Genomic DNA, 18801 nt, shown 5'->3' with positions numbered 1-18801 from the left:
CTTCCCGGGAGGGCCGTGCGCCCCGTGGCGCTCCGGAGCCCTCTCGGCCGCCCCCGCCAGGCGGGATGGAGGCGGACGGGGACCGAGAGGAGCTGGCCCGGCTGCGCTCGGTCTTCGCCGCCTGCGACGCGAACCGCTCGGGACGCCTGGAGCGCGAGGAGTTCGGGGCGCTGTGCGCGGAGCTGCGGGTGCGGCCGGACGACGCCGAGGCCGTATTCCAGCGGCTGGACGCCGACCGCGACGGCGCCATCACCTTCCAGGAGTTCGCGCGCGGCTTCCGCGGGGCCCTCCGCGGGGGGCGGCGCCGGGGCTGGGGTCCGCGGGATCCCGCGCCTGCCGTGGCCGAGGCGGGGCCGGAGACACCGGACAGCGAGGAGGACGAGGGCGGCGAGGACGCGGCGGCGGCGCGGGCCACCTCGTGGGGCCCGGAGAGTCCCGGCCGGGCTTGGCAGGATTTCCAGGCGCGACTCGGGGAGGAAGCTAAGTTCATCCCCAGGTGCGAGTGTGGGCTGGGGGCGGGAGGTGCTCCTGGAGCTTCCTGCTTGCTTTCTCGCACTTAATTGCGTGTGTAGACCCAATGCACTCTACTCTTCACTGTGACGTGCTCACTTTGACTTTTCGGAGATCTCCTAGACTTAGGAGTTAAGAAAAGGTAATCAGAGAGTCAGTGTTTGGGGCGAAAGTTTTAAGTGCTGAATCCTGAGCCTGTAATTAACCGAGCCCTTCTGAAATTTGTAGCCGCTGGCGGCCCGAGGGGGTTTAGGCGCACGCCCCGCATTTCACCGTGTCCGGGTTACGTCACCTTCTACCCCAGGCCTTCGGCCCGGGCCCCAGGGCTGGGGCCCGGGCTGCTTGCCAGTTTGGCGTCCTCTGTAGTAGTTTTCTGATTTGTTGTTTTCCTAAGACTGTAGAAAAGGAAGCTTTGTTTGGGCATTTATATTGTTGGACACAAATATTCACTGATGCACCTGCTAGGCGTTTTACAGAGTTCACACCTTTAATTTTCAGAGCATCCCTAGAAGGTAGGCTTGCTTATTTCTGAACTTAGACCTAGAAATTAGACCTTAAGGGACTTGCCCAGTTCAAGATGTGAATGTTGACCCCACATCTGTGAACTGAAAAACTCACTTTTTTTATAGGACAGAATAAAATGATAAAATGACAGAATATACTCTCTGCTCTTATTGCTCTGACAGAAATAACATATCAAGTCACTGACTTAATTATCAGGAGGTGAGGGGATGCCTGCAGGTGGGATTTCAGGGCCTGGAGAGAGAGAGGCCCAGATTTTCTTTTTTGAGCTTCATTTGCATTTGTCCATCCCTTGGTGTCTGCGCGCCTCCAGCTTCTATTTTTCACTTAATTCCCCGGCGATACACACATTTCAGTGCTGTACGTGTTTTTCTGCTTTATGTTTGGGTTTTAGCTGAAATTTTATTGAGTGCTAGCTGTCGTTATTAAGACGCTCTGAAAGGCATCATTTTGGTTAGCAGTTTGCACATCTGAGAGGAAAGTCTGAAAAGGACGTATCCCTGGAAGGTAGTCAGTGTGCTTGTTCATTGCTTCTCAGCTTAGACTGGCAGGGCTGGAAGTCCTCACTTCCTCCTCCTCCCAATTTCTCCCACCAGCATGGAAAGTAAGGGGAATACTGGGCATGGGGAGTGACTCACTATGTAAAGTGGGTGTGTAACGATCTTTTCTATTATTTACAAATGAGTTACCTTCCCACCAGGGAAGCAGCAAAATCTAAACAGTCCTACAACCTATGCTCTTGCTTTTAGTCGCCTTTCATCTGTAACTTAGTCTGGGTACAGCTGGTTAAAAAAAAAGTAAGAATTTTAGTAATGAGACAGGGTGAGTCCACATCATATTGGATGTTATGTATGCATACATGTGGATCTGTTCTTTGCAGTTGTCTGATCTCAGCAACATATGTTTCACACACAACCTTAAATGATTGAAATGACCTGGATCAGTGTACTAACCAGGACTTGGTGTTATTGAGGCATTGTTATTATCACGTTGCCTTTCCAAACTCTTCAGAGATTGCTACCTCTAGTGGGCACCGGTGTCACGTGGTAGATTTGTGTCCTAAGTAAGCCTCACCTCTTGATGTGATACTAACAAGAACAATATTTGTCTTCTCTCATGTTCAAGTGGAAGAGATCTAAACTGAGTTGCTGCATCAGATTGTTGCCATGGCAGCCATCAGCTGTTTTGGTAAATTGGATTAATTCTACTTCACTTCCTCATACAGCTGTTCACCTTTCCTTCATTCCATCCAAATGTGATTTAAAAACATCTTTTGTTATTGATAATACTGTTGGCATTATTCCAGCCAAACTTATTCCACTAATATTACCAGTTGCCTGTTATATGCCAGATACTAGGTTGCTGAGGACAAAGAGAAGGATGATATGTAGTTTATGCCCTCAAGATGCTAATGGTGTGGGTGAAACAGTTTTCCAAGGATTTCATCAAAGAACATTTAAAGACAAGAGGGTTACTTGTAGGCAACTCCCTGTATTGTGCACATAGCCCAACAGATGGCTGCAAGCAAGAATTTTCTTTGAAGTCTTGAGCTTTTCTTTAAAAAAAAAATCATTAAGTTGTCCATCTTAGTACACAATATTTGGGAAGTTGTTTGAATATAAAATAGAGTTTCTTCTGAAGGGAGAATTGTCTTTCTAGGATTGTGTGCTATTCCAACTTGTGGCATTGTTTCCCACCTGGCACTCCATCTTATCCCTGTTGACAGCCTGCCCCAGGCCTATCCTGGGGAATGTTCACATCCAGTTTGAGAAGAACGGATATTAAATAGGAAAACGTTTGGTTCCTATAAAGGCAAAGCATGGTACTATTGAGAGGACTTTCATTTCAAGGATCTTTCAATCAAAATATTAAGCAATTTTGGGTTAAACTCCCCAGTCATCAGTAATTGTGATGTTAGAGGGAAGATAATATTGCATCATGAAGGGATGGATGAAAGTGACCTTTGGGATGTGTGTCATTCTTGAGTTTATTTTCTCTTAGAAAATTGAGGGCATTTTTCTTTTAAAGGCTGAGGAAGGAGTGTCCAAGGAGTTTTGTGACTTGGAAAGCTGAATCTGGCAGGTGTGAAGGGTCTGCATGGTCAAGATGGGGCTTGACCACTTCCTGGTCAGTTTGGTAAGATCAGCCAGCAGGTGGAAGCAGCAGGACAATGTGATGTCGTTACATAAGAGAATTTGGGAGGGCAGGTGCTACCAGCACCAGAAAAGTCATGGAAGCAGGAAGAAAATGTGTGGGTGTTGAGGGGGAGGGGCAGACAGAGAGCAAACTTATAATGGAGACTCCCTAGTTTCTGATGCCAGGGTTATTGTCTTGGTGAAAGGGAGTTTCATACCCAGGAGACACTCACTCAGTAAATGTTTGCCAAATGAATGGAATCAATCAGTATTCTTTGATTCTTGTTTCGTATATCTGCATTTTGAGAGAGAGTGTAGTTGGTTTATGCTGTGAGCATTTTCCCCACTCCTTTTGCAGATTCTGTCACTGTTTTTCTTTTTTTCCATTTACTGTTGTGAGGCCATCTTGGTGTTCAGAGATTGCTAAGAGAAGGAAATAGGGTGTGTGTGTGTGTGTGTGTGTGTGTGTATTGAGTATTTGATAGAGGGCTGAGAGGAGGGATGAGGGGCTCTTCTCTGACCTCTAGTCAGAGCTGAAACTTTTCAGTGTTTTCTCAACTCCATGTGTAGCAATTTTGAGTGTTATCTGTGAATTGATTGATGCAGATAAATTAACTTATAAACCCACATTCTCACAAACAGGAACGTGAGGGTACAGCTGGCACTGGAACCATCGTGGGTCTGTGAGTGGGCACAGGTATCCCCAAAGTGGCCAAAGCCGGGACAGCTGCAGGTCAGGTGCCTGCTGTGTGACAGATATCCATGATGGGTGACCTGCCAGGCAGGGCTAGGCCAGGATTTGTTGAGATGTCAAAATCAGTGCCATTAGTTGCTTCACATGGTTTGTGATGTTTCTACATGTGCAGTGTTGAAGGGGATTCTTGTATTTGGTAGTATAAAAACAGATTTAACTGAGAGGAACGAAAACTTTACACATGTGAGTTGTATACAGATTGGCAAATTGGCTTGCCTTATTAAACTCAAGAGGAAAGGCTAACCCATTGGAGAGCAGTCCTGTTTAACTGGGAAATTTTTAAAAACAAGTATCTGCCAGTAGAGGCGTAGTTTCGGTACTGGTGAGGGCTGCTTTTCCCTTTCCCCTTCTTGGGTTCTAGTTTTCCTTGTCAGAATGATTGCCTTGTTTTGTAATAGGGTAGTTGCTTCACAGCTCCCTTAATTTACATGATTCAGTGGTTGATAAGATAGAAAAGGGAGAGGAGAGACAGGCAGACAAAGACGTAAACACATCAGGAGGGAGCCAGAGAGCAAGAGAGAAGGCCAGAGGTAAGAGTGGCAGAGCGGGACATCAGGAGAGGGAGTGAAACACAACGATCAGATGGAGGGGAAAGGGAGAGAGACTGGTGGAGTCCGTCTTGCCTCAGTTTCCCCGCTTTCCACTCAGTGAGCCTATGGCCCGGAGCCACTTGAGATGAGAGTGGCAAATCAGCTCTCTCTTTTATCTCAGCTCTTGAGTATCTTCCATATGTGAATATCTTGGTGCTTTGGGATATGTGCGTGGTATTTAAAGACAAATATATATATATTTTCATGTTCATGGCCAGTCCTGTCTGGTTCTCATCCAAGAAGAGAAGATGTCTTCTAGCCTTACAACATGGTGGTGGGCTGCACCTAAGTCCTAGATGAGGTCCAAGGGTTCTTTTGATTGTATGAGGTAATTTGACTTCCTCTTTTCCAGTTTGGATGCATTTATTTCTTTCTTTTTCCTGATTGCTCTGGCTAGGACTTTCAGTACTATATTGAGTAGGAGTGGTGAGAGCGGGCATCCTTGCCTTGCTCCAGATCTTAAAGGAAATGAACCTTTGATCCTTCCCCTGGGCCTGTGTGAATCTGTGCATGCCTTAGGTTTTATGGGCTCTACTTGCTGGAAGGGGTTGGCCGCTTCTGGTTCTGATATTTGAATTTGATCTCAACGTAGTAATTTCTTTTTGGCTTTCAGATTTTGGAAATGTATTCTGACCTTCTGGTCCTTAGAAGGCTCTCCGTTTTAGCCGTCTGGGCAGTGGCCTGTTGCGACTCTCAGAATTCACTGATTGCTCAGAGCTTTGTTCTCAGAATTTGAGGAAAGATTATTTATTCTGTCCTTATAGTCCTTAAAACTTAGTGTTATCAGGGAGACTATACTCCCAGAACTACACTCTTCTCTAGCTTTTCCTCAAACCTGAGCTTGTGATTTACTCTTTTCCAAAATTACTGTTAAATTCAGTTGTACTACCCCTCTCTTTAAGCACTTAAAAATCTTTATCTGTTTCTTATTTTCTGCCCAAGTTATCCAATCTGTTTTCACTTGTAAAAAGAAAGTAGCTGTATCATATGGGGGAAAGATTCGTGTGCCACGTGATTCCAAGTATGTATTGAATCCCTTTTCTCTCGTTAGAGGATATATACAGTTTACATTCTTGTTTCATGTATAACGTATTACAATTTAGGTAGCACTTGAGTGCAGTGTATACTCAGAAGGGAGAAATGAGAAGAGATTATTTATTCTGTGTGTTCAGGGCTGCCTCACCTGATGCTATTAGTTTCATATGAGGTTGTAAAATGGAAAGTAAACACTGTCTCCCAGAGGAAGGTTCTAATGGTGGAATTTGTCTATGACACATAGTATTTCTTTAGAATTATTTTGTCAAACAAGTTCATTGTTTCAACTTGTAAATATTCAGGGTCTTCCAAATGATAATTGCTTTTGTCAGAGTAATTATAAGAAAAGAAGAGTGAATTTTAACCCTTAAGGCCATAGTCTGTCTGTCTTATAAAAACAAGATATACAGCTCCAGGAGTGCAAATGTTTCTTTGATCATTTCTCTAGTTGACATTGCCTTGACATCTCACTAGGCGCTATACACACCTGACCCTGACCTTGTTTCTCACCTTCTTAAATACTTAGGAGTTTCTGACACCTGAAGGAGAGAGTTTTAGAAGACCAAATATTCTTACTTACATTTTGGCAGTAATGTGAAATAAATTGATGTGAGCTCATTCTAGATCACCTGCATTGCAGATTTGGATGACTCTTGCATTACAGATTTGGCTACACAATTTCAAAACCTGCCTTTGTGTTTGTGAGGTGTCCCACAGCACTGTGTGCATTGTCACAGGCTGACAAGGAGCAGAAAGGTGGGCTCTGTGTGTGAGCCATTTGTTCACATAAACCAAAGGTGACTGATGACAGGGTGGGGGATTTTCTGTGGTCTCAATAGAAAATTGTTGAGAGAATAGGGTTTTGATCATAGAAGTGTGCTCAAGATAGCCACATATGAGCTGCCAGTCCCACACTGACATGGACCGTGGAGATTTAGCTTGGAAAACTGCGTCTTCTGTCAGATCAACTATTGCTAATTTTGATGTCATCTATTTTGTAAATGTGTATCAGTTCTAGAAATGTACTGATGCTGTTGGTATGAGTTTATATCCGATTTATGTTCGTTCATAGTTAAGTGTAATGTGTTATAAGCAATGTTTAAGTCAATTCTGGAATTCACGGGAGTCTTTTTTTTTTTTTTTGGAGACAGTCTCGCTGTGTTGCCCAGCCTGGAGTGCAGTGGTGCAATTTCAGCTCACTGCAACCTTTGCCTCCCAGGTACAAGTGATTCTCCTGGCTTAGCCTCAAGAGTAGCTATGATCATAGGCATGCATCACCATGATTAGCTAATTTTTGTATTTTTAGTAGAGATGGGGTTTCACCACGTTAGCTAGGCTGATCTTGAACTCCTGGGCTCAGGTGATCTGTCCGCCTCGGCTTCGCAAAGTGCTGGCATTACAGGAGTGAGCCACCACACCCAACCTCGCAGGAGTCTTTAGTAAGGTCTATGTGTTAATCAAGTATGAGAAATATTATTCTAATGGTACTTGAAATCCTCAAGAACGATATAGGATTGAAAACATGAGTGTTTCATTTCTCAATGCGTGTTTATCTCCTCTGTCATTTAAATTGAAGGCATAACACTATAGAAAAAGTAAGCCTCAAATTTCACAATCCTATGCAAGGAACATCTGTGTTGTTTTCCCACAGAAGAAACTCTTCTCACTGTTTTTCCTATTTTTTCATCCATCCATTCATTTATTTACTCATTCATTCCTTAACTTAACAAACATGTTTTTTTTTTTTTGTATCCTCTGTATGCCCAGGACTGCACGAGGCCCTGAGTACTTAGAAATAGTCTCCTGCCAAAAGCCAAAGTTGCTTGGCTGGTTTCTTTCTATTCAGAAGATGACGACATCAGTGAGGATATAAAGTGGCAGGAATCACGAGGTCGATGGCCCATGTCCAGCTTTCACTGATGATCAGAAATCAAACAGATCAGCTATACTTGGGGAGTTTCCTCCTCTGTACCACAGAAAAGTGATGCTTTCATGCCTTCCCTTGCAAGGCCAAAGTGTGCCAAAACTTTCTTTCATAGTCCTGCCTCAGGAGGACTACAGGTCCCAGTCAGATGACCTCTAAGCTCCTTCTACTCTTACTACACCGTGAGCTGTGATTGATGTAATGGAGAAGGGTACGCAAATGTGGAGGCCTCCACAGCCAGTCAGGTAACATTAACCTGTTGATATGGAGTTTATGGCCAGTAAGAGCCTCTGCTTCATATTGCTTAGGGGACAGCCACTTCACAGCTCAGCCACTTCTCGGCTCTGGACAGCAGCTGCCATGCAGGATGCAGGTCCAGTGTTGACAGCTATGCTGGATTTTAAGTGCAAATTTCCAATTTTGCATCTCTCTGAAGTTCAGAGCACATGGGTAGAAGAGACAGCATTTCCAGTGTGCAACCTGTTTCCTACCTGTGAATGTGCCCTGGTTAATTCAAGTGTTAGGTTTGATCTCAATCCCTGTTGATTCCATGACATCCTAACTTAGAACTTTAATGGTGCCACTTATTTCCTTTCCAACTTTGTGGGATACCCTTTTAACCCTTTTATCTTTACTTTCGTGCTCTTAGATGTTATTGTACTTTGCAGAGTTATCTTTCTCAGGCTCAACAGATGTCATTTTGTCATAATGGTATCTTTGATCAAGTATACCTTTTAATTAACTAGATAGGAAGCAAAAAAGTACAAAAGGAGTTACTTATTGTGAAATCTGATTGCAGTGGTGAAAGTATCACCTATTGTTAGCTGCCTGTAGCTACCTGGTGCGAGGGTGAGGGCTCATGGGAGGTTTAGGTGGCATTTTCTGATGAATAGCATGCCCATCTGCTTAGGCATGGCAGACTCTACCAATTCATCCCCTGGCATGACACAGTCACCTCATAATTCTTATTTCTATGAAATAGAATTACAGTCTGCTCTGCATGTACCTGCATTGTAGCAGGGAAGTCCTAAAAAAAATCTTGAGTACAGAACTCATGGGAAGCTCCAGCAAGGCACAAAGCAGAAATGAATGTCAGATTGATTCTGTGTATACAGATTCAGGGTTTTGTATTGGTCTAATAGGATGATGCATCACCTCTCTCCTAAGAGATTATAGCGAATAAGCTATCTTCAGGACAATAAAAGTCCATTAGTCCACATAATTCAAAAATCTATTAGGTTGTTAGAGTCCTAATGACCGTGGCTAAAATTAAAATATGATGGGATAGCTGAGCACTTGGAGCCTTGAGAAATGACCTACTCTGTTGAATGATGTTTAAAATTAAGGTTCTTATCAGTAACAAAGTTTTTATTCAGCTCTTTTCATCAGTCCTAGCATGCATTCACTGGTACATTGGTTTCCACTGATTAGCTCCAGTGAAAGTGCAATGATTTAAGACATTTTGTATTTGTTAGAGTTCTCCAGAGAATCAGAACCAATAAGATGTGTGTGTGTGTGCGCACATGTATATACATAACACACATAAAATATATGTGTTATGTATATACCATATATATACACATATCTTTTTACATGTTATTTAGAAAGAGAGAGAGATGGATTGATTTTAGGGAATTGACTCATGTGACTGTGGAGGCTGGTAAGTCCAAACTCTGCAGGGTGGGATGGCAGTCTGGAGACCCAGGGAAGGGTTGAGGTTGCAGTCCAGGTGAAAAAGTCATCTGCTAGCAGAATCCCCTCTTCCTCCTGGGAGGTCAGTCTTTGTTCTATTAAGGTCTTTGCTGAGTGAATGAGGCTCACATACCCACATTATGGAGGGTAGACTGCTTTATTCAAAGTCTACTGATTTCAATGTTAATCTCATGTACAGAATACCTTCACAGCAAAATATGCACATGTTTGAGCAAGTATTTGACAACTGTGGCCTAGCCAATTTGATGTAAATAAAATTCATCATCATAGCCACTAAGGGAGTTTTTCAAATATTCTCAGTTTCGTGAAGATCAGAGAGCATTTTTGAATGCTTGTAGCTTATAATGTAAGTAACAGAAAATTTTTAAACTATTTGAATCTGGAAAAATTCCTACGCATATATTATATCCCTTCACCTTCCAAATGCCTAAACACTCCACAACCCAGAAGTACCAAATTTCTGAGGCAACTTTAAAGTTACTAATTTTTTTTAATCTTCCAAGAAAAGGTTTGCCCTACATCTGCTTATGGCTCTGAGATACCCCTCTGGGAGAAGAGATCTTATTATTCAGACTTGTTCCTACCCCTCCATCCTCACCCTACAATTCCACTCTCACCAGAATATTCATAACTTCAAATTGAGCATCTCAGAGAAGATGCATCTTGGATTTGAGCAGCCTTAGCCATCCAGCAAGCCACGCAAACATTTTGCTTCGCTGGACTTTCTGGGCAAATTCACTGCTTGCTGGCTTCCCTTCTTCTTTTCCTTCCTTCTCACACCTTCCTTCCCTCCTTTCTGCAAGTGCTCTGTGAAAGGAAGGCATGGTGCCAAGAAGTCCAAAGGCTGACATTTTAATGAGGAACAGTAAGAAATTTTTTCGTAGTAATGGTTTCTTACCTGCTATGCCCAACTCCTAGTTTTTGTCCGTGAGTTGGAAGTTACTAACAGGGATATAATATGAGAGCACAGGGAAGCCTGAAGTATTCCACCAGGTATAGGTCCGAAAGCAGCCACAAGAGAGCTGCTTGATTCATTTTTCAGTTCCCAGCAGCTCAGCAGGCACTGGTGTTAAATCACATAATCTCTTTGCTAGTCAAGGGCGTTTCTAGAAAAGCAAACTCCTAGGTCCCACTGCAGACTCCTGGAAGCATCTACATTTTAACAGAATTTCCGAATGGTTTGTGTGTGTCTTAGACTCTGCTGAGAAAATGAGAAGTGAGAGTGTGGTATGTGGCCACATCTGCTGGGCAGATGCTTTCAAAAAGGCAGAAAAGACCCAGAAAAAAAACAGGCTGAACTGAGGTAGAAAAGGCAAACTTTGCTGATTTCAAAATTTTGCGTTAGGGTGCTTCTGCTTATATGATATCTGAATTTTGAGATGTTCATGACTGAATTTACCTTGAGGATACAGTCATTTATACTCTATCAAATATTTCATGTATTTTGTGAATGTATTCTTCAAAGACAAAAACAGATGCAGTAAAGCAGAGCATAAGTATATAGCTTGCTGAGTTTTCAGACGAAACACCTGGATAAATCAGAATGCAGGTGAAGAAACAACATTTTCCTATATTGCAGAAGCCCAGGGTCCCCCCTCAATCACTGCAGACTCCTCTTTTTCAGAGGAGTGATTGTCCTTTACCTCTGTTTTAATGCTACATATATAAGTCCATACAGTGCATTTGGCTTCTTTCAGTCACCATGATGTTTCTGAGCTTGTAGTTTCAAACTTTTATTTTCATTGCTGTTGAGTATTCCACAGTGTGAAAATACCACCGTTTATTTATCCAGTTTACTATTAATGGCCATTTGCATAATTTCAACTTCATAGCTGTCATGTGTAGTACTGCAGTGATCATCTGTCACAAGTCTTTTGGTAACCATATGGACATGGGCAATGCTTTGGTCAGAAAAATTATTTGCAAAATCACTGAAGCTTTCCTTGCTAACTCAGGGCCATCGTTATGAAGTCTAGTTTTATCCTGGGAGGTAGTAGAATGATATCCCCAGGGATTTGTGGAGATGGTCATTCAGCTTGACTTTTTAAGTTCTCTTGTAGAGTGTTTGTCCTTGCTGTCAGGCTGCAAATGATGTTCTATTATTCTCAGTACTTCCTTCCTTCCTAGGTCTTTTGTCTGTTGAAGTTCTGGAAAACAAATTGTTAGGTACATTAGAATCGTGTTTTAAAAGCCCCGTTTGAATGTAGATTATTCCTATACCACGAAGGGTTGTCTCAGAGGCTGTTTTACTTTTTTTTTCTGACTTTCCAATCTCCTTTTGAATTCTTCTTGGTGTCAGATACCTGAGTTTCAGATAGCTGGTGCGCTGCCATCATTTTGAAATTGTAATATTATTATTATTTGTAGTTTTACTCCTGTTCTATTTTTATTCATATATTAACTCCTTTTTCAATTTTGTTTATATTGGAGGTTCCTCAAGTAGATGCTATAGTTCTAAATTATCTTTTTAGAAATTCAGCCACTTAGAGAGATAAGCACAAAACATTGAGTTATATTATATTGAATACAAATAAGTAGGTGCCCAGCCAGGAGCGGGCATGGTTAATGCTGAACGAACCCACTGGAGTCTGTCAGTCACCTCATATCTTGGGCTTCAGCCTCATAGTTGGTCACTGATATTATTTTTAATCCTTCCTCTTTTGAGTCTTAGGGGAATCCTTAAAAAACTACATACCACGATAAACAAATACTACCACTTTGTGGATTCTCTTTGTCTACCCAAGCAAATTGTTGTAATAACTGTAGACAACTTTCATTATAGTACTTGGACTTAAAGCAACAATTAGGCATTTCTTTCCATTTCCTTTAGTAGCTTTTGCATTTGTTTTACTGCCCAGAGAGATATGTTATTATCCAAGCAGGTGAGAGAGGAATGCAGTTCAGACCACAGGGAAACAACTGGAAATCAATGACATGTTAAAGGCTTGGGATAAAAAAATACAAACTGAGATAAATGTAAATATACAGCTTACTGAAATTGCTTTTCCCTTATCTGATGAACAAGTGAGTTAAGATGATGACTCAATTAAGGGAAGATTGAATTTTCTTTTCTTGACTCTTCTTGGGGGTTGAGGTCAGACTCCGTTGGCAAATGGTGTTTGCCTATCTGGAGGTTGTTTGCTCTTTTTGTGAACTGTGGCTCTGGGAGCACAAAAGTAGACCAGTGGCAGGACAACTGATCTTTGAATAATGTGTGGAAGTCAGATTATAATGAGAGTTTTGGCTACCTTTTTTTTTTTTTTTTTTTTTCTAAAGCACATTTCAGAAAATCATCCTTCATTCTGCAGAAAATCAAATGAAAAAGTAATGAAACTTCCCAGCAGGTTGCTGGGAAAGCAGTGGAGTAGACAGATGATGGGCAGTGGGGTCTGTCTCAGGAGGCTTCTGCCTTGTGGAAAATGTACCCTAAGCACCACTGAGTGAGACCAGGAGCCTCTCAAAGGGTCTTAACTGTTGAAATGTCAAATTAGAGATGTCAGCAACATTTTCTTTCAAAGGGGAAATGTGTTTAAGAAAATTTGCAAGAAAATCTCGACAACTGATTTTACTTAGTTTGATATTTTTGATCTTTTTTGTATCTTTTCATAAAACAGAAAGACTGGAACACTGTTATTGATTTATCTTTGTGTTTGATAGTTAGGTAGCAAGGTAGATATGTAAAAATCAGTGATTCTTAAAAGTAAATATAAAATTTTGTGACATGTCTTTTGGGACAGTAACTAAACAAATACCATATATATAAATAGTTTAAACATAATTCAAAGATGTTATAGAAAATAATTTTATGCTTAATTACATTAACTGTCATAGCAAACTTAGCAAATTCTGAGTTAAATGCCAACCATTTAATAATCAGTGGTAGGTATTCAAGATATAATAAATGCTAATTCAGGAAATATATTTGCTATTGAATGAACAAGTAGAATGCAGTTACATATTTCAGAATGTACTGATTTCAGAAGAAAAAAATATGTTCTTTACTGGTATTCGTGATCCTGCAGCATATTAAGAAATCATTTGGAAATTTTAGAATGACAAGAAAATTCTTATCTTTTGTAGAAGCTAGTGGTGAAATATCTATGTATGCAATATAATGTCTGTTGATCTTCATAGAATCATGTAATTTATTTTTGGAACTCATATGTTATTAACAAATATAAATATTGTTAAAAATATGCCCACATTTATTATTGAAGTATATTCAAAATATATTCAGGAGTTAATACATTGGTTTAGCCATTCAGCTGATGTTGAGATTTCAACAACCTCAAACCACAAAAACACAAATCTGAGGTGGAGTGTATTAGTCCTTTTTCATACTGCTTTGAAAAAATACCTGAGACTGGGTAATTTATAAAGAAAAAGAGGTTTAACAGATTCACAGTTCCACATGGCTGGGAGGTGAGGGAGGAACAAAGGGACATCTTACATGATGGCAGACAAGAGAGTGTGTATAGGGGACCTGCCCTTTATAAAACCATCAGGTCTCGTGAGATGTATTCACTATCACTAGAACAGCACAGAAAAATCCTGCCACATGATTCAGTAACCTTCCACCAGTACCTTCCACGACACATGGGATGATGGGAGCTACAGTTAAGATGAGATTTGGCTAGGGATGCAGCCAAACCATATCATGGAACAAAATAAAGGGGCCTCTGCATACCAGAAGTAGTTCCAGATATCAGCAAGACTGACAGTTTCTTGAGTTGGACTTATTTTCAGCTTTCTTAGCATCTGTTATATAGTAAATAGTGGATGCATCCCCATTGAAAACAATGTGAAAGGAGAAAAGGGAAAAGTTAGTGGAGAAGGCAGCAGCCCACTGAAGGCCAGTGCTAGTCAAAAAATTTTAAAAAGTTATCTATAAAATATATAAAAGGCGTACGTACATAAAGCAAAAATTTTTTCATATCACTTATGTGAACATTAAAAATTGCATGAGCAAAATAGTACTGGAACATATTAAAGTATTTTAATGTTAATTACCTATATATCTCTCTAATACCAAATTGGTGGTACTTTTCTGAAGAATACATCTTCTTTCAATGTGGTCATATTATGCTTAATTTTTTCCATAATACATGTTATATGTGCCACCAATTCCAGGTGCATTTCTACTTCACAGATTTCTTAATTTGGTAAAAATATAATTTTTACTGCATGCTTTATTCTTTTATTTTTCACTGAATTTATAATAGCACTTGTAATAATACAATTGGATGTTTTATATTTGACAGAATGAACTTCCTGAACTTTGATTCCATTCAGTGGATGGGAAAAAACCAAACCATTACTAGAATTGGTGCAACTGTATTTTTTTTTTTTTTTTAAAGCATCTCATTGCACTGATGTGAAACTAGCCTCATTTACCTTTGTGAAGTTCTTTTTCTGCTAATGCAGACCTATACACTGCTATCATTTCACTCTGCATTTATACAAGATAATCTGTAATAAAAATTTGTGCAGAATTAATTTGGAACAACAGTGTATTGATCTAAGAAAAAAGTCATGTTTCACAGGTGGTATGTAAGTCAGTCTTCTACAGCTGCATGAGTAAAACTGTGGACTCCGAAGAACACAGTTTTCTTAAAAGACATAGATCCTGTTGCTTCTTCAGGAGATAATCTTTTTTCTTGTTTTCATGTGACTAATGATGTCACTATGGGGCATCATGATATCACTGCAGGGCACCATGGTGGAGGATAATATTGACAAACTTTTTTGTTTTTTAAAAAAAAGAGGAGATAGTATAGTGTTCCTGTGCAACCTGTACTTTTCCTTATTATTAATATCTTGCTTTGCTGCAGTACAATTGTTATAATTAATGAACTGATTAGTGATTCACTAATATTAACTAAAGTCCACATTCGGATTTCCTCGATTTTCTTCTACAGTCCCTTTCTTGCTGTTGTTCCAGCAGCCATTTAGGACACCACGTTCCATTTTGTTGTCATGTCTCCATATGCTCCTCTTGGCTACGACAGTTAACCATTTGGAGCAGGTATGCATTTATCTACTTTCTTGAGGAAAGGAAATTGAGTACTCAACTTTTTATTAAGCGCACACTATTTTTTGTTCATTTTTTGAGGTGGTTGTTCCCAGAAGGGTTTACTGCAAAATATGAAAGCATTGCCATCCAGTAAAATAACTAGAATACACTTAAACTGTATAAAAAAGGTCAACTCGCTGTAGCAAGAGCATTCCAGGTACTCTCCATCGCTCTGAGGCAGTCCTGTCCAATTTCTGTTTTCTGTAGGTATTTCATGTGCACTATGCTTGTAATTTTCCAGTTTCCCACTGACTTGACCACACGGCTTCCTGGCAGCATTTCACACATCTCATAGGTAGGAGCACACTGGCTGACTTTCCAGGTGGTTGGCAGAGGCAGCTGCTTCCAGTCTTTCTCCACCACCATCTGAGTCCTGAAGGAGTTCTCTGCCTGCAGCTTCTCTTGTCCAAGCTTAATTTATCAGTGAGTTCTGCTTCCTGCCACTGAAAGGAAAGTTTTAGTTACATTGTGTCTGGAAAGGATCAGAGAGATGGGTTTATTCCTGATTATCTTCTGATTTAGCCACTTATTAGTCTATCTTTTCACTGCATGGATGTCTCACACACTAATAGGTGAAAATGGAGGTCCAATAAACTCACTCTGGATTATTTTAATGCAACTGTTAATAACTTTAAGTGCACAGTTGGTACACAGTTTAGTAACAGGTAATAAATGTTGTGACTTTTTGATTTAAATGAAAGGGAAATTCTAGTTAGATGCTTAACGTGAACAGGATACAGGACAACGAGCATCAACTGGGACTGTCCTAAATCTTGGAAGGTGACAGATGTTATCTAAAGAGAAATTTTACATAAAAATCGATATTGTACTCCTTATTTTCTCCTCAGCTCCGGTCTTTTTTTTTTTGGCCAAAGTAAAAATATTTTTTCCATGAAAAAGAACTATAATATACCTACTTGTGGTAACACTACTAGATTATGCCTACATTTAACTTGCCTCAGGTTAAGAGTGTGTGTGTGTGTGTGTGTGTGTGTGTGTGTGTGTGTGTGTGTGTGTTTTGACTCAGGTTACGTTGATAGAAGAGAAATACTGGGAGAGCAAATGCACATTGCAAGACAAGTGCTCTTAAATATAAGAGCATATTCTTACATATACATGTACACACATATAGCACAAAAATACTTTAATATCAACAGAATAAACTTCCTTTTATGAAAAAATTTTGATCTGGACCTGAGGCAGAATGTAGTAAGAGTCTGTTTATCTGAGTGTGGAAGGGTGAGATCTGCATTGCCCTATGCACAATGCTAAGCTTGGGTCCTTATGCTGATAGACAGTAATGGGGGCCAGCACAGCAAGGCTCATCTGTCTCTCTGCCTGTTTGTATACATAAAGTTTTACTGAAACACAGCCAAGCTTGTTCATTTGTGAATTGTCTAGATTGCTTTCACACTTCAGTGATAGAGCTAAATAGTTGCCACAGAGATAGTACTGTACTATAAAGCCTAAAGTATTTTCTACCTGGTACTTCACAGAAAAGATATTACTTATACAGGGACTATAATTTTTGCAGACTGACCCTGAACATGACCTAATTTAATTATCCCTTTTCACTTCCCAGAGCACTGCCACCCATAAGACATTTCTGTCCATAGGGCTCCAATACTACAAGGTTTTCTTCCTTTGTGCCCCTTTTGAAATAACACACAGACATGGACAGGAAACAATCATCTGTTTCTTTTTAACTCAGTTGGAGAGTGGAGTCAAGAGTAGTAATGGATAGAAATAATGGCTGGCACTTACTGATTACCAACATTGTACCATGCACTGTACCTCACAACTACCCTTAGGTGATAGGTTCTATTGTTATATCCACTTTATGGTTGAGGAAACTGAAGCTTGAAAAGTAAAGTGTGTGGCTCTGGGTCATAAAGCTTAGATGTGGTGGACGAAGCATTTAAATCTGCCCAGGATTCCACTTATCTATCCTGTGCTATATTCATTTATGACTTCAGAAGCCCTAGTTGCTTTGAGGCTGTGCCTGCCGTAAACCTTCAGCACAGTGCTTCCTGCTGTTGCTACCTTCCTGCCTTCATTGGTGGACTCCCACTAACTATCAGTGATAGAAAATAGGAAGCAATTCGCAATCTAGATTGTTTCTAGATATTGAATGGATCTAGTTAACTCTCTCATCTTCCAGGAAATTTCCATTTTAATGCCTTTTGGGGAAGTTACCCAAGTAGGTACTTAGTTAAGTAATATTTTTCAAGATGATACAACCCCAGAAAGAATTTTACCTGCAGGAGATGTATTTGGGTAAGGGCCCTGGGTGAGGCATTGGCAGTTTAATACATGGATTAGAAACTCCTCTGATCAGAGAGCAGCCAAACCGAAGCCAGAAAAGCCTTAGTCCCTGGACCAGGTTGTCTTTCCAAGTCTGCTGGCTACTGGGCCAACTTGAAGAGACCATTGTTTGTTTTATCTAGATTGGAGAGCTAGATAGCCATTCTGTACACAGATTGAGACCACAGCCAGTCATAGGCAACTCTATTAGTGGGAAGAGGTCATCCTGTCTAGAAAGCAAGTCTTAAAACTTCACAAGGGGAATTAATATTGCTCTGTTCTAGTAGCATAGCTGTATTTGGCCCTTAAATTTATTTTCTAGTTAATTAGGGTTTATTCTGGAAGCATGCATACTATGTAATAAAAGTACATTTTTCAAAGAGTACTTTTTACTTAACTTGTATGGGAGAAAAAGGATACACCTTTGCACTTACTGACTAAACAACTGTGATTTCATTCAGGTCCTCAAACCAATAAGGTTAACTGGTATTACATACTAAGAATATTCTCCTTGTTCTTACTCAAAAAGAGAAATAATTATGCTACCAGATATTAGTTGTCTATAATTTTACCTATTCTAGAGTAAAAGCTAGTGACAACTCCTGCAGTTCTACCTTTCTGGATTGAATGGTAATGGCCTTAGATTTATCTTTATCTCTGCACATTTATTTCAAAATCCTTTGTTTAATTCTTTGCTTCAGCCCAAACTGTGAAAATGCAAACTTGATTGTGTCATCTCTTGCTTTAAATCTTTCCATGGCTTCCCATCCTTTTGGGACATCCCCGCCAACCCCTTTCAATGTGCTTTCAGTCCTTGTGGATGTGCTCACTGCCTCCTGTTAACTTCTCCAGCTCCAGCTCTCCTGCCTGAGGCTTTGCACAGCCTGTGGCTCCTGATGCCTGGAAAAGATCACCTCCTACTGCACCCCCTTTCTGCCTAGTTCACACCTGTGCATGCTTCAGGGAATACCCCAGGGACTGGTCAGGTTCTCCTGTTCTATGCTGTCAGTGCATCTTGTACTTAATATTCACAGAACTTTTCAATCATATGTGAGCTTTATGCAGAAAGGAACTGGGTTGACTTCCTAGCATTTTATCTTCAGGATCTCACATGGTGCCCCTTGGATTGTATGCGTGTTTTACTGTCTCCTGTTCAGATGGTAGGACTATAGCATCAATTTTCTTGTGGCACTCCTTAGTATAGAATGATGAAGATACTGGCATTTAATACTGTGTACTTT

The 18801-nt window shown here is 40.5% G+C and overlaps 1 protein-coding gene across 1 annotated transcript in view; it reads left to right on the top strand.

Moving 5' to 3' along the window:
* RASEF (RAS and EF-hand domain containing) overlaps nt 1-18801 on the top strand; it is a 70231-nt gene continuing 51430 nt past the window's right edge. Inside the window, exon 1 of the mRNA XM_039475267.2 lies at nt 1-496. Within this exon, the coding sequence (XP_039331201.1) occupies nt 66-496 (431 nt within the window). The 5' untranslated portion in view covers nt 1-65. The remainder of the gene's footprint in view (nt 497-18801) is intronic.

Source organism: Saimiri boliviensis, chromosome 2, assembly GCF_048565385.1.
Source record: "Saimiri boliviensis isolate mSaiBol1 chromosome 2, mSaiBol1.pri, whole genome shotgun sequence".
NCBI classification, from domain to species: domain Eukaryota; kingdom Metazoa; phylum Chordata; class Mammalia; order Primates; family Cebidae; genus Saimiri; species Saimiri boliviensis.
Note: the sequence above shows the minus strand (reverse complement) of the source record. Positions and strands in the feature narration are given on the sequence as shown.